The following is a 15016-nucleotide window of genomic DNA, read 5'->3' on the forward strand; positions in this document are numbered from 1 at the left end:
ATTTTTTATTTCTATTTATTTTTTAATGAACCTTTTTTAAAGTGAATTTGATGTACATACAAATACTGTTTTCATTATGAAAACGTCCGGTTTAATTTTAGATCATATTTTTTGGGGGCTTCACTTTTTTGAATTTTGAAAAGAACATTAGCTTATTATTAACTACTAGTTTTGTACTATCAATTTCATTTTTAAGAGAAGATTATTGTATTAAAAGAAACTTTTAATGTTTTATTCTTTAAGAGACCAATTTCACTTTAAATTCTAATTGTATGTTTTTGTTTTACTGTAGGTATTATTTTTGGGGAGGAAAGGGCCATGAGACTTTAAATTACCTAAAGTTTATAAGCATGTTATCTTATTCGTTGTCACAGAAAAGTTGGTACTTTTATTGAATTTTAATTGGTTGCCTCCAAACTAGTAGTACATAGAACTTTTGAAACAATATTTTAGACCTACAGAAGGAGATTGTTAGCATTGCATTGGAAACTTATCGTCAATTGTATTATCCCTTAAGATCTCTTATTATCTTGTTGAAATTAATGTAACCAGAGATATAGGAGGCAAAAATACCGAGGTTCTGTATTGCCCAGTTTTTGATCTGAGGATTTATAAAAGTGCTAAAATATTCGATTGATGGGAGGCTGTTGCCGATAGAACAAATGCACAAACAGCTTCACAGCACTGATATGTTATTAAAAGATAATTTCAATCTAAAAGTTATTCTCCTTTTTGTTCTGATGCTTGAAAATGGTGTAAAATGTCAAACTATATATTATAATTCATTATTATTGTTGTTAAAGAAAATTTAAAAAATTGTATTCTTTCAGAGAATAAGACAATATTTGCTTGATCTAAATAATGACTAATATGGATAGATAAATCTCTGATTTAATATTACAAGCGGCACTTCTTTTTTGGCTCTTCTTGGTTAATTAAGGTACGATTTTCATGGATTTTTTTTGGGTTGTAAAACCCTTTAAATAAGCATGACAACATTCATAAAATCGAAGCTCTAAAAACAGACTGTAGAACAAACAATCATTAACTCTAGTCTTGTGTTGTCTAAGCAGAATATTGTTTACTATTTAAGGACATACTTACATTATTAGGACTTGATTATATAGATGGTACGCTTAAAACTTTGCACCTTGTACTACCCATTTCCTCCCTTCTTACCTACTTTCCTTTAGTTACAAAAAAAGTATTACACTACATAGATATCTAAGAATTAATTTGCTGAATCACGGCCCCTGTCTATATCATTTTGAATACTCTTGTTTTTAATTTCGTAAGTATGTTTTAAGAATTGGAAACAAACACTTTTTTAATATACTAAAAATAATATTATTTACCTAACACTTTCAATATACTAAAAAACAATATGATTTATGTATTTCAGTTAATTTATCCATACTAAATAAGATGGAACTATCTACCTGGTCTGAAGACTGGGGCCTTCCCTCTGTTGATTCTGAATGTTTAAAGGAACAAATTCTTATTTTTTAATAAGTTATCTAGATATGATGATTTCTGAACTCGTTGTAAACCATAGAAACAGGATAGAAATAGCTTGTTTCTTATCTTATGCAATCTATAAAATATAACTTCCAAGGGTGTTTTTCAATGTACATAACACTTTGTTTTAAGAGATTTCTAATTAGATCCCACATACCTTTGTGAAAAAGAAATGTTTAGGACCAAGCAAAATATTCTTGTTTTAAACTTTGTTTACTTTGAATTTTAATGTCTGCTTGAGTGTTTGTTTGATAAGGGGGGGGGGGGGGTTAATGCAATCATCTCGTAATCAATGTATAAATGGCACTTAGAATTCGAATTTTGATCTGAAATTTTGCATGAGAAATCCTTGGTAGGTCTATTTTCCCTAAATCAAACAAAAAGTTGAAAAAGTAACGGCTAACGGCTCAGCCGTTTAACCGTTTTTTGGCTATTTTTAGGGCAAATCTGTCATAAATTACGTAGGAATTAACATTTTGAAATATATTTTTGCTTTAAATCATGTGAAATGATACAAAAAAACATATTATAGATTTCTAGTACCGGCAACTACCGGCTAGAACGGTTTGAAAACGTTTTGGAGCGGAAACGAATATTATGTGGAGATAGGTTTCGTGATAAATTTGAATTAAAAATAGCCCAAAAATGGCTAAACGGCTGAGCCGCCAGCCGTTAGCCGCTACTTTTCCAACTTTTGTTCGATTTAGGGAAAATAGACCTACCAAGGATTAGGTACTCATGCAAAATTTCAGATCAAAATTCGAATTCTAAGTGCCATTTATACATTGATTACGAGATGGTTGCATTAACCCCCCCCCCCCTTAGGTCTATAGAAGCATATTGCGCAGTACCCAAAATTTTGAATGTGAGCCAAAATAAGAAAAGTTACGTTAGTTTAAGTACCCAAAGTCCTTAACAATACAATTGATGAATTTTAGATCCATTGTCCCAACCCCATATTTATGAAAAATAAGAATACTGCTATAAAGATCCTGGCCTATTCCAAGTTTTGTGGAGCTCCCATCACTCAGAAACAGACAAACAATCCTTTCTGGAGCTCTTCAGGTATACATCCTTATTTATAAAGTAATATTTATTTTTCAATTTTGTACTCCCCCCCCCCCCCCCCCCCCCCGACTACCGACGAACAACTATTTTAGGTTAGGTTTTAGGCTAGGGAGCCGAGCGCTGCGGCTAGGCAGGCAAGGGGGCCGAGCGCTGCGGCTAGGCAGGCAAGGGGGCCGAGCGCTGCGGCTAGGCAGGCTAGGGAGCCGAGCGCTGCGGCCAGAGTTCATAGTTCGCTGTCGGGGGGGGGGGGGGGGGGGGGGTTCTCAATTTTTCAATATTTAAAAAAAATTTCTAAGAGGATAATACCATGACTATTCTATTTTATTTTTAAGGGAGGGTACCATCATAAATCCCGCCCCCCCCCCCAAATTCATTTTATATTTCTAACTTAATCAAAATTGAAACTTGTTAGGGGTCTCCCTACTAACCTCTAATGCCCCTAGAGGCCTTAAGGAGCGTAGCTAATAGAAATTCAATGCTAAAATAATCTCTTATTTTGTGCAGGTACACTGCCAGTTTTTCAGCACACTAGCTCGACAACGAGTACAACACTGACTGATTTCCAGGCTGTCGTCAAACATCTGGCTATTTGCAACTACAGGAAAAATACACATTTTGAATTGCTGTGCTTTAATAAACCTATAATTTTTTTAAGAATTGCAAAAAGTACTAGGTAGCACTATAGGGTTAGGTTTCCCCCGCCTGAAAACTAATCCCTCAACTTTTTTCCAATTTATTTGTAAAATAAGTGGCGTTTCTGGGCTTGTTATGCACTGTGAATGAAAGCAGGAGGGAGGGGATATAGTGCTTGTCATTACATAAGTCCTCATAGTTTCATAATACTGTTTGCTTATTTGTTGGATTAACAACTTTGGCGACTTTTAAGTTGAATGTTCAAATGTTTCAATCAATAACTGTAATCTGATTCTGGAGGTGGGGTAATTTTGTGTATCAGTATTAACCAGGGGCTGCTATTCAGACAATTAATTCCATTTAAAATTGCCAAAAATTAAATATTTTGTTGGAGTACCTAAAGTTGAAGTAAAACTTGTTTTTGGAGTAACTGAAATGGAAGTGGGTAAGAAGGGAAGAAAAAAGGGAAGTGTTTGAGGGGGAAATTTTCACCTAGAATTTTTTTGTCAGAATCACATTTCCTTTTCCCTGGTATTAACGATGTACATCACTTTATCGACCATTGTCTTATCCTTTTTGATCCCTTGATTTTCCATGTAATGTGATATTTTTGTACTAGTGCTGATTTTAACCTGACACAGAAGCAGAGATCAGAGACAGATGCATTTATTAATCTTATAAAGGTAATTTTTTTTTCAAGGAGGGAGGGGACAATGGGCTGTAAATTACACTTGTACCCAAAGTTTTATCATATTTGTTAGATCAAAAACCTTGGGTACTCTTTTTGGGTTGTGATTGTTGGGTTTAACAAACTTTCCAACCAAAAATGTTAACTTAGAGAAGGTTTAACTTTGATTATCATCATTGGGGATGAACCATGAATAATAATTCTTCTTCCATTGTTTAATCCACTAAATCTTATTTGCGTTTTATAAATATAACAGGATCCGTATTTATGTCTGTATGTACCTAAAGATCTCGCTAATCGATGGAACGATATGGTTTACAGTGAAGCTTCTTATGGTTCAAAGGAGGTTATCTTTCCTCTCTAAAAATCGTCACTAAAATAAACCCCACAACCAAAAAAGAATTCTTTTTACTTTTAAAATATGAAATTAAAATTAGAGTTTACCTATCTATTTACCTCAAGTACTATTGAGCAAAATTAATAACCACAAACAATGCTTCTATTATACTTAGTTAATACCTATTATTTTAGGAAAAGTTAAGTCCAGCAATCCAATATATTTTATGGATTGATACAAAGAACCATATAGAGTTTACCCGAGTCTGGTATGCTAAACATCTACCTTTCCCTCTGGGATATTATTATCCTAGCAGGTTAGTACGTGTTCTTGTTGTAATGGATATATTAATACATAGATATTGTGACAGGGAATTTTTGTCGTCAATTTAGGTTAATAATATAGTCTTTAGATATTTGTTAATACTTTTGTCATGGATGGGATAAAGTCATAAGGGGGGATGGGGGTAACGTTATAATAGCCAGCTGTGAGAAGCATTTTATCAGGATATGCGATAATCTCTCACAATCCATGTTGTTCTTTTCATGTTTAGGGATGAGATTCAAACATAGCACAATGGGTCAAAGAAATCGAAAATAACATTTTTTAGAAGTCTAAAGGATCTTTAAGACTTCGAAAAGTTGATTCTGGTGACGTTAAAAATTGTACCTACTGCTGCTATATGTCTGGCATGCGATACTTATAGTTAGAGTATGGGGAATGCTATGGTTTGTAACAGGCTAATCTCACAATCAGACAAAGATCGAACAATCAAAGGATTGGTTTTTTGTTGGAAGTTACTTGACCTACTATCCTGTAATGAGTGTTGGATTATCGTTGACCAATTTTGGGTGCTCTATATCTGAGCATATTTTATCTAAGCTGGATCTTTAAATCATTTTAGTGGTGAGCCAGATCGGGGTGAGCCGAATTTCAACTAATCACAGCGTGGCATTTCATAAAATGCTGTGCTCTCATTGGTGGAAAGTTGGCTCATCCCGATCTGGCTCACTACTAAAATGATTTAAAGATCCAGCTCTATATGAATGATTATTATATATTTTTAATGTTAGATCCTAATTGTTTAGGTATCAACAGAATGCTGAAAGACTGATAGAGAGCTTGTATTCACAGTACACAGAGTTTGGAGAAATAGGTCAGTTCTATTCTCAATATCAAAGTAGTTGCATGTAATTTAATTTGTTCACGTTACTTAAGATCTCGTAAACTGATTAAATTATAAGATTTAATCTTGTAGACTTTGTTGTGGGGAAGGTTTAAGGCTATTTAGTTTTTGATAGAAAATTAAAAATGCACAAAATAAACAATCAAAACAATAACATCTAAGCAATCTCCTACACATTAAAGTAACAGGATGCCTGTTTGTCTGCATGTACTGAATGATCTCGATGACAGCTGGATTGATATGGATGTTCTTTAAACCCCACCATCCCCTTAAAGAAATAAAAAATTACCCCCCACAAAAAGTTTTTTGTTGTTTTTAATTTAAGGCTGTGGGTCTATCATTATTCCCTTCCTTAAGGTGCACCTAGAGGCCTGTAGTAGGGGCACAGCCGCAAGTTTAAATATATTTTTTTAGGAAATGACACAGTCGTAGAGACTAGTGTGTACAAGGCAGCCCAGGAATGCTTGACATTGTTGGATAACAGGTATGTATGACCATATTCATAATGTTAGTAGCGGAGCTGCTCTTTATTTCACTATGTCTTACAGTCCGTTAGTTAGTAACAGAACTAAAATACAAAAGTGGCTAAATAAAGAGCCGTAGAAGGAAGCAAAATATAACCTTGACTGTCAATTTCAAGATCACTATAATATTAACCTCTCCCTTGATAAGGCTATTTATTATTTTAGGTTGGGTGAAAACCCTTACATGTTTGGGAGGTCTCCAAGTCGGCTGGACGCAGTCATGTATGGATATCTAGCACCCCTGCTCAAGGAATTAATTTCTACCATTTGTTTTAAATATACATATATAATAACATGTATATGAATTAAATAACAGAAATACATTCGCATGGTGGGGTTTACCTCGCCGGGATCTTAAAGGACAAGACAATGAAAGATAAAAAGTAGAATTCATCTACATTCTTCATCCAAATAGTGATAAACGAAAATACTCCTGAAAAATTAAATCAATGGTTGAAAAGTTTGGGCACAAACAAAGATTAAATTTAAGTTCCCAAATTTTTAGAGCTAACGGAGTTGTTGTGTTGGTTTAAGGGGGGGAGGGGGTTTAATGCAACCATCTCGTAATCAGTGATTAAATGGCACTTAGAATTCGAATTTTGATATGAAATTTTGAATGAGTAATCCTTGGTGGGTCTATTTTCCCTAAATCGAACAAAAAGTTGGAAAAGTAGCGGCTAACGGCAAGCGGCTCAGCCGTTTAGCCATTTCTTCGCTATTTTCTATGGAAATTCATCACGAAACCTATCTACACATAATACTCTTTTCCTCTCCAAAACGTTTTCAAACGGTTCTAGCCGGTAGTTGCTGGTACTAGAAATATAAAAAATGTATTTTTGTATCATTTCACATGATTTAAAGCAAAAATATGTTTTAAAAAGCTGATTCCTACGTAATTTATGACTGATCTTCCCTAAAAATAGCCAAAAAAATGGCTAAACGGCTGAGCCGTTAGCCGTTACTTTTTCAACCTTTTGTTCGATTTAGGGAAAATAGACTTACTAAGGATTACTAATGCAAAATTTCAGATCAAAATTCGAATTCTAAGTGCCTTTTATTAAAAAGCAATGAACTTCTATAGTAAATCAAAATGGTAGATATTTAATGTAAAAACTGTAGGCACCTCTCCCTAATAACACCCTACAAAACTATCTCAAGAACTGTTCTAATCTAGTCAGGTGAGGGCGTTGTCAGTAGTTCGGAGGCAGTGGGTAATGGTAATGGTATAGAACTCTTTAATTTTAGCATATATTTTTACTTATTTTTAAATAAAAGATTAAATAATTCATTCACCCTTCCTCTCCTACCCCTCTCATCTTTCTATATTACCCATTTTTTTTTTATCACCTTTTTGTTTATACTAGCGGCTACGCCCTTAGAGGCCTTCCTGTAAAAGCCAGAAAAATGTGTTATTTCTTTATAAATAAGTTTTTTTATGTTTGGTAGTAATTTCATTTTTCTTTAAATAAAATAATTTTCGCCCCCCCCCCCCCTTACTGAAAGAAAATTTTTAAATTATCCACCAATATTGAAATTTTGTACTTCCCCCCCCCCCCCCTTCTAATTAAAGGCTTGGACGTCCACTTTTCGTAATGAATTTTTTTGTTTAGATTTGTTGTGAAGATTTCCCAAAATTACTTCCCCCAGACCGTAAAGGCATGGGAGGATAAAAACAACAGCGAGGAAGAACAGAGAAATAAAAAGAAGGATGAATCTAAAAAGAAGGGAAGACAATTTTTCATAAAACGTGTTTTTATAAAGTAGTAAGGTTTTTTTGTCTCAAAGATCTCAAAATTTGTTAGTCAAAATAGGTTGTATTTTTAGGAAAGCTTTTTTATTGTCTTAGGGTGTTTTTAGGCTACTTTCTTGACATCATATGTATTAGTCTAGAGCCTAGTGGCAAATCAAATATTATTACATAAATAGCATTAAGATATTCAAAGACCTATTCTAGTGTTTTATACAACTAACTTAATTATTTTGGGTTAAGAAATTCAGCTTTAATGAAACATAAAATGAAAGGTATTATTAGGGAATTTTTATAATATATTTCTATTTTTTAGCTCAGAAGAACATACGGACAAATAACAATAAAATTTTGCTTTGCTAAAATTAATAGGAAAATTTGTATAATGAGGATTCAATTATAAAAGATTACAATTGATTTCAAAATCCAATTAAAATGTAATGAATAGTTATTTTATTGTATTTGAAAGAAATCAATATAATGATTACTTAAGATTAAGGAATTTGAACAAGAAAAAAATCTTTATTGGGATTATATTTATTATCAAATTAAACATTCATTTCAATTATTAAATACTTGTATTTTATAATCTAAGAGTAGGAAACTAGGGTTAATAACATATCTATTCTATAATGTATAGTTATTTGACTTTTTTTATTCAAATGAAATATGACATGAAATATATATTTTTGTTGAAAAACATCTCGAACACGTTAATAAATGTTCTAAAAATTGTGTTGCCTGTAGAAGTCCCCTAAGACCCAGGACCAGGAAGAGAACGCGTGGCCACATGAGACGCGTAATAAAATCATTGCAGGCGCTGTAGCCAGCACAGCAATGCTGGGATATGCATACACCAGTGGATTAATAGATATTGTCAGGTAACAAAGAATATGATTAGTTTTTTCTCTATAAAAATTTCATATTGTTTTACGTTTTTGTATTTTTTAATGCTCTCTCGTCACTTGTACGGCTTCAAGGACAATTAAAATAATGTTTTCCAGAAAATATTACTGATATATAATATCAGTGATTACTGATATTCATATGCGTCTAGACTTACGGGAGTGGAAGGACATTGGATTATAACTTTTACTTTGGTTTCTGTTACCTGTTTTTTTTGATTGGTTGATTGGTTGGTAGTGTCCAAACTTTTCAACCAATAATTTTAATCTACAGAAGGGGTAATTTTTAGAAACATTGAGATCCAGATAGTTACTGGTGATGATCAGGAGTATGAGGAGGAGAATGAGGAGGATCTGGACGATGAGAATGAAGATTAGAAAATAAGGGAACCAAGCAGGGATAGGACAAAGTAAACTGAAAAATATTTATCTCCTGTTCCATCAAAGAAGACCATTTTTCGCGTATTTTCCGTAAAAATGTGTGTTAGCATTTAGTCAAGTGCGCTGATAAAGTCAAATTGTTCTTAATTATCTCCATTTCACATTTATACATTTGGTCATAATTAAGAACAGTTTTACTTCATTTGACCAAACGGTAATAAATAACTTTACGGAAATACTTGAAAAAAATGACTCTTTTTGCCATAATATTTGCACCTAAAAAATTTAATTTGTCTACCTAGCCATTAAAGATCTTTAAAATGCAAGAATCCATTATAGGGACGGCAATCTAATACGTGTGCAGGAGGTGGGTGTCAAAACCCTCCTTAAATTAAAATTAGGCAGGTCTGCCTTCCCCTTTCTTTGGGAAAACACCACTGACTAATTGAATATTGATCAAAAAAAATTGATGAGATTTCATAATCCTTTTTCCTTAGAATGCTTAGGTATTGGAGGGTTTAAAATCCAAATATAAGTTTTTTTTTAGTCAGTAATGCCATCACTGAAGAAAACAATCTTTAACACTTGTTTTTTGTGTAAAGCATAAAAATATCATGTTAACTTGTTTGATATATAATGCTGTGAACTGTAATTTGTAGTTATAAAATTAAAAAACTGAAAATTTAGAAACAGTATGTCCTTCAAAGGAATTTTTAGACGTCCTTTTGTTTTTTTTGTGGTTTAATGTACTTCCAAATATTTTGGGGATGCCTGCGGTACCCCAAAATTTGTTTAGTTTGGGGGGGGGGGGGGGAAAGACACCCATCTTTTCCCCCTCCTGTGTACATGCCTCAGAAAAGTCCTTTTTACTTTTATAACTACAATTTTTTTTATGAAATTGAGGATTCATTCAGATATATAGTGTTTTAACTTTGTTAAATGCTTTGTTAAAATTATATAATATGTGCTTTGTTTGTTATTTCAAATGTCTAATTGACAATAGTTCATTATTTTTATAAAAGTGGATTTTCTAAAGAACTTTTAAAACTAATGAATTGTTTTTGTAATCGCGTCATTTCATTTGTTTTAAAGAACGAGTTGTCAACAAAAATTTTTCTTTTGTTCATAAATGGCGGAAATTTTTTTATCGAGTACTGGACCCCACCCCTTTTCTTATAATTAAAAATTTGTAAACCAAACAAACAAAATTACCCCCCTGGCCCCCTTTCATTAATTAAAATTTGTTGTTAATAAGGGGAGGGGGGCAGTACTCGATTAGTTACTTGGAGGAAAAATTTCTAAAAGTACATGTTGATTATTTGTGTGAAATTAAGAAAGAGAAAGTAGTACCTACCTAATTAATATTATTGTTATTATTTCAGAATAAGAATTAGGGAGCAAAGCTTCTCTACAGTACAATGAGTCGAATATGTAAGTTTTGTAGGCAAGGTCCGGGAGCTTATACTTGTCCTAGGTGTCATAAGGTAAGCTTTCTTGCAAAAACAGTCGAAAATAAAATATTTTGTTCCTTTATATTTGTTTAAAATTTAATCTAATCTTTTGCATAATAGATTTCTATGATAAAGAAAAACATAGCCTATCTATAATTAAGACATCAATCTTAAAATCTTATTGTAAGTACTATGAAAAATTAACATCAATCCTTTGTTTAAAATTTTATTCGTTATGTTTTTGTCCTAATTGTTTTTATTAGTATGGGAAATTCCCTGGCCCTTGGCAACGCATTACCATGCATAGTCGAGACATCAAGTAAAAGGCCATGCAATCAAGGATGGCCGGTTGTCAGTAGGACTCAGTTTTGACGATTATTGTATTTAGGATTATTGTGGACTAAAATGTTATCAGTCTGGCAGTCATGCCCGCTGCAGTGAAGATTTTTATAAAGAATGTGTTCAAGCTGAATTAGGTAATATTTCTAACTTTGTACGCCATAAGAAAAATGGCATATGATATAAATATATTTAACTTGTACGTCTAGGTTTTTATGCTTTCTCGTCATTTTTAGGGGCAATTTTTTAATGGTAGGGTGGTGGTACATTTCCCAAAATAATTTTAAACATTCCTAGGACCTATGAGAAGCTACATTGTAAAAGAGAACAATATCGGTTCAGTGGTCTGCAAGATACTTTAATATAGATAGACAACCAGACATCCTGTTACACTTATATAAAGAAGGATTTCATATTTTGTTATATTTTTTAGTTGGGGACAATTTAAGCGAAGAGTCAAAACAACGGTAGGCTTTACTCTTTTGATATTTATTTTATTATTTATTAACTAATGTTTTCTGGATCCAAAGGACGTGTAAGCTTTTGTTGGGGGGATAGGGAGGTAAATGAGGGCTTCAAAGGTTTAAGGAATTGGGGGTAGACGTCGCATTACCTTTTCCCCTTGGACGTCCTTGTGAGATCCTTTTAGATCTTTATTTTAACTGAACGTGTTGCTCTGTAACCGAGGGATATTAGGTCAGGTTTTAACCAACTGACAACAAACATTTTGTTTGCACAAGCTTTGTCTAGAAGTCCTAACTGTGCATTGTAATGAGTTGAGATCTTAATTACGCCGCATTTAAAGAAATGTTTATTGACATCTGAATTTTTCATTTAGTTTTTATTTGAGAACATTTAGGTCATTTTATCATATTCTTATTGTTTATTTTTTTTTATAAACCTGAAAGACGCAGTTTTTTTTTGACTCACCCTTTATTGTTTAGAATGCAACAAATCTTGGCCAGAATGTCCAAAGAATCTGAATCGGATCAGTCAGACTCAGAGGTATTCACTAGTAGAGCTAGGTACTTTATAACTTGTAAATATTTGTCTGTCCGTCTGTCTTTAGGAGAAGCTCTAGTTAAAATCACATTTTGTATAAGGAAATTGTACCAATATAAAAACTATATAGCTTCTAGTCAGAAATCATTATTATTTAATCTTTTTAGTATCCCCCTCAAAAAAACTTATGAACACTGACCTCCTACTCTTGCTTTTTAAATAAATTAGAAATAAGTGGGAGGGGAGGGGTTAGAGGTAGTTTTTTCCCCTATGCCTAACTCACCAACGAAAATTACCCCATACCTCTTATTTTAAGAGGGAGGTGATTCTGTGCTCGACTAGGCACTTTGAGGGGAAACCACCGTTTCTTTTTATAATGCACTATTTCTTAGATAGACAGTGATGATGATGATAACCTAGACGAACTGGCTGAAAGACTCCAGGGTGTTGATCTTGATGATGCAAATCAGGTTAGATATGTAGATAGAAAGATAGACAGATAGATGGATAGAGATAGATAGATAGAGATAGATAGATAGTAATGTTAGTAATGATCCTGACGAACTAGCTGACAGACTTCAGGATCTTGACGATGTACACAGATGAAGAATTACCATTTTCATAGGCACATTTGGGGACTAGTGTTACGCATTGAACAGCCCAACGACCTCTTCCTCCCAGACTTTTCATGGAAGTTTTCATCCTTGTTTATACAATAGGTTTGGTTAAGACTGAGTAAGAGTGAGCGGAGACAGTTTACAGAGTTGTTGGAGAAGGGAGATGTCAATTCTTTACTACCTGAGTTCAAACCTTGGTGGGAGCAAGTTGTTCAGGCATTTAACATTAATGTCTACTTAAACTTTAATATGATAAAGTAGTTGGATCTCTGACTAAATATCAGTCTGTTTCTTTTACATTTAGGAGGTAGAAATTGATACCTTTGTTTAAACCATCAAGAACAACAATTATGAGAATAAAACTTTGTATGAAGTTTGAAAGTCTCTTGTATCAGTTTATTTAGTCTTTTGATAGTCTACTGATAATTGAACATATGTTAGAAATGGTTTATATTTACAATTGTTGGCAGGTTTCATGCTATTATCAAAGTATTTTTGCTTCTAATTTTTTTACTATATGTCGAGTAACCTAAATTTTTTAAGTGATAAGTTTTAGTTAGGTATATGTTTAAAATGTAAATAGGAGGAGCCAAAAATCAAAGAACTAGATGCGCCAAACAATACCGACTTTATGAAGACATGTCCCGCCATCTTGGAAAAAATTCCAGATTTTGGCGCGCTTTTTCCACGCGGCGACCCGTCGCCACTCATCAAATATGGCGTCATGAATGTAGTGTACGGCTATGCCTACGCAGTTAGACTCTTACATGGTGATTATGAAAATAGTTGTTTGGAATTTGTCAACACCGTAGAGCTTTTAGTTGGTGCCGACGGTAGTCTTGGCGGCAAAGTTTTTGAACTGGCGGATACAGCCGTGGAAACAGCCGCTAGTAGAGTTCACAACTATCCAGAAATTTCGGTTTCCACGGATTTTTCACGGCGAGTGAAGAAGGATGTCTACAAAATAGTGAAAGGTCCAAAGGATGAATATAAAAGTTATTATTTGTTGGCCTGTCTGTCAGACCTGCACACCCAGTACCTGAAAGCCACCAAACAGATAAAATCTAAAGGCAAACATGCATTTTTTAAATATTTTATTTTAAAACCATACATGAGTTGTAGGTAACGTTCCTTAACTCTCGAAAATGACTTCAAATTCGAAGGCAACCCGTTTCTTTATAATCTTCAGTTTTAAAAAGAAAAAGTAAAAACTTTTTCCTTGTGTGGGAGGGGGGGGGGGAGATTTTTCCTAAGGGCGATTTTTCTTATGAAGAAGAAAGGAGAATACAACCCAAAATAGATTAAAACCTTGCCTGATTTAATGGATAGTTTTGTCGTTAAAACGGTTATCGAGATCTTTCTGTAAAAACGCAGAAACATACGTATTGTAAAAAAATGCTTATTTGTCAACAGGCTCTAAAAAAGAAGAAAAAAGTACAGCACCCAAAATCGCCATGTTTTGTGAAAAACAACCAGATCTGAACCCAAAGTTGTTGAAAGTTCACACAAAAAAGATTGAATTTTACCTGTCTTGGGCGGTCAAATATCATCGGACAGAATTCCAACTCTTGTAGTTTTTACTCTGTGATAATATTTTTTTTATAATTGTTAATGAGTTTTAAAACTTTTATGTTAAACATTATATTTTTCTATTTCAGATAAATTAAAATGAAAAGTTTATCTTTTAAGGGGAATGTTTAAAAAAATTTATTGAGTAAACTGTTTGTCTGTCTGTGTTTTTTTCTGTCTGTAGCTTAAGATATCCCTAACCGCTTTACAGTAAAGCTTCTTATAGGCTGGGAATGTTTATTACTATTTTTTTTTGAGGAGGTACCAACTCCAGGTATCTAAAGGGATAAGACAATAGCCGATAAATTTAGATACGTCCCAAATGATGATGCACAAAGTTACAGATTATCCGACCGATCAAAATTCACTAAAAGTCCACAAAGTTGTAGAGCTATAAAAGAAAACGTTATAAACTTTGGGGACTAGTTTATTAACATCCCAATGCCCCCCTCCCTCCCTGACATATACTCTTATTGATTAATATCTATTTTTCTGTTCATTTCCAGATAATTTGTTGATGACAATCCAATCTTTATGAAAGATAATTGGAACATAAATTAATTGAGTTGTCAGGGATCTTAAGGGATAAGACAATGGCCGATACTTTGTTTGATTTTAGCAAAATTACCTTTTCTGGAGATAGAAATTATGTGTTGAAAAGTTTTGACACTAACCAATTTACATACAACAAAGTATCTAAAAAGTGTTTTTTAGCCACCCAAAAAATAAGTGTTTTTTTAACTTTGGGAACTAGAATATACAGCCCAATGTCCCTTGCCCCCCTGATGTACTCTAGATATTTTTAGATTTTCATCCAGCAAAGCTACTTTTTAGATATCATTGTCTGTTGGTCTGTAATGTGCTTGTTTTTCAAAGTCATTAGTGAGGAGATTGGTGACTACTCACGCTATTCAGGGATCTAAAGGGATAAGACAATGGCCGAAAAATTGATGTACTTTCCCATTGATTATACACAAAATTACCCTACTGTAGATTACAATTAGTGGTTGAAACGTTTGAACACTCAATCTGATAAACAACCCAATAAAAA

The 15016-nt window shown here is 33.4% G+C and overlaps 2 protein-coding genes across 2 annotated transcripts; both read left to right on the forward strand.

The window, feature by feature from the left end:
- The first annotated feature begins 225 nt into the window (after positions 1 to 225).
- On the forward strand, positions 226 to 9943 carry LOC145335456 (metaxin-1). Its single transcript, XM_080181208.1, has 13 exons — positions 226 to 940; positions 1403 to 1483; positions 2503 to 2583; positions 3091 to 3185; positions 3837 to 3902; positions 4439 to 4560; positions 5333 to 5400; positions 5845 to 5914; positions 6120 to 6202; positions 7072 to 7132; positions 7565 to 7677; positions 8447 to 8582; positions 8897 to 9943. The coding sequence occupies exons 2-13, from the start codon at positions 1426 to 1428 to the stop codon at positions 8982 to 8984; spliced, it is 1041 nt and encodes a 346-aa protein (XP_080037334.1). The 5' UTR covers positions 226 to 940; positions 1403 to 1425; the 3' UTR covers positions 8985 to 9943.
- Positions 9944 to 10341: 398 nt separating this feature from the next.
- On the forward strand, positions 10342 to 14059 carry LOC145335455 (zinc finger HIT domain-containing protein 2). The gene is made up of 8 exons (XM_080181207.1): positions 10342 to 10471; positions 10827 to 10914; positions 11211 to 11244; positions 11722 to 11782; positions 12172 to 12249; positions 12499 to 12612; positions 12980 to 13466; positions 13810 to 14059. The coding sequence occupies exons 1-8, from the start codon at positions 10406 to 10408 to the stop codon at positions 13968 to 13970; spliced, it is 1089 nt and encodes a 362-aa protein (XP_080037333.1). The 5' UTR covers positions 10342 to 10405; the 3' UTR covers positions 13971 to 14059.
- Positions 14060 to 15016: the final 957 nt, after the last annotated feature.

This window comes from Acartia tonsa, chromosome 13 (genome assembly GCF_053477335.1).
Source record: "Acartia tonsa isolate MP-2025a chromosome 13, ASM5347733v1, whole genome shotgun sequence".
NCBI lineage: Eukaryota > Metazoa > Arthropoda > Copepoda > Calanoida > Acartiidae > Acartia > Acartia tonsa.

Bases quoted from the DNA above. Each gene is read 5' to 3' on its own strand.
- LOC145335456 (XM_080181208.1), top strand. From the start codon at position 1,426: ATGGAACTATCTACCTGGTCTGAAGACTGGGGCCTTCCCTCTGTTGAT. The intron at 3,903-4,438 runs GTAATTTTTTTT...CTATTATTTTAG, and splicing joins CATTTATTAATCTTATAAAG to GAAAAGTTAAGTCCAGCAAT. The intron at 5,915-6,119 runs GTATGTATGACC...TTATTATTTTAG, and splicing joins TTGACATTGTTGGATAACAG to GTTGGGTGAAAACCCTTACA.
- LOC145335455 (XM_080181207.1), top strand. From the start codon at position 10,406: ATGAGTCGAATATGTAAGTTTTGTAGGCAAGGTCCGGGAGCTTATACT. The intron at 12,613-12,979 runs GCATTTAACATT...AAATGTAAATAG, and splicing joins GGTGGGAGCAAGTTGTTCAG to GAGGAGCCAAAAATCAAAGA. The intron at 13,467-13,809 runs GCAAACATGCAT...ATTTGTCAACAG, and splicing joins CAAACAGATAAAATCTAAAG to GCTCTAAAAAAGAAGAAAAA.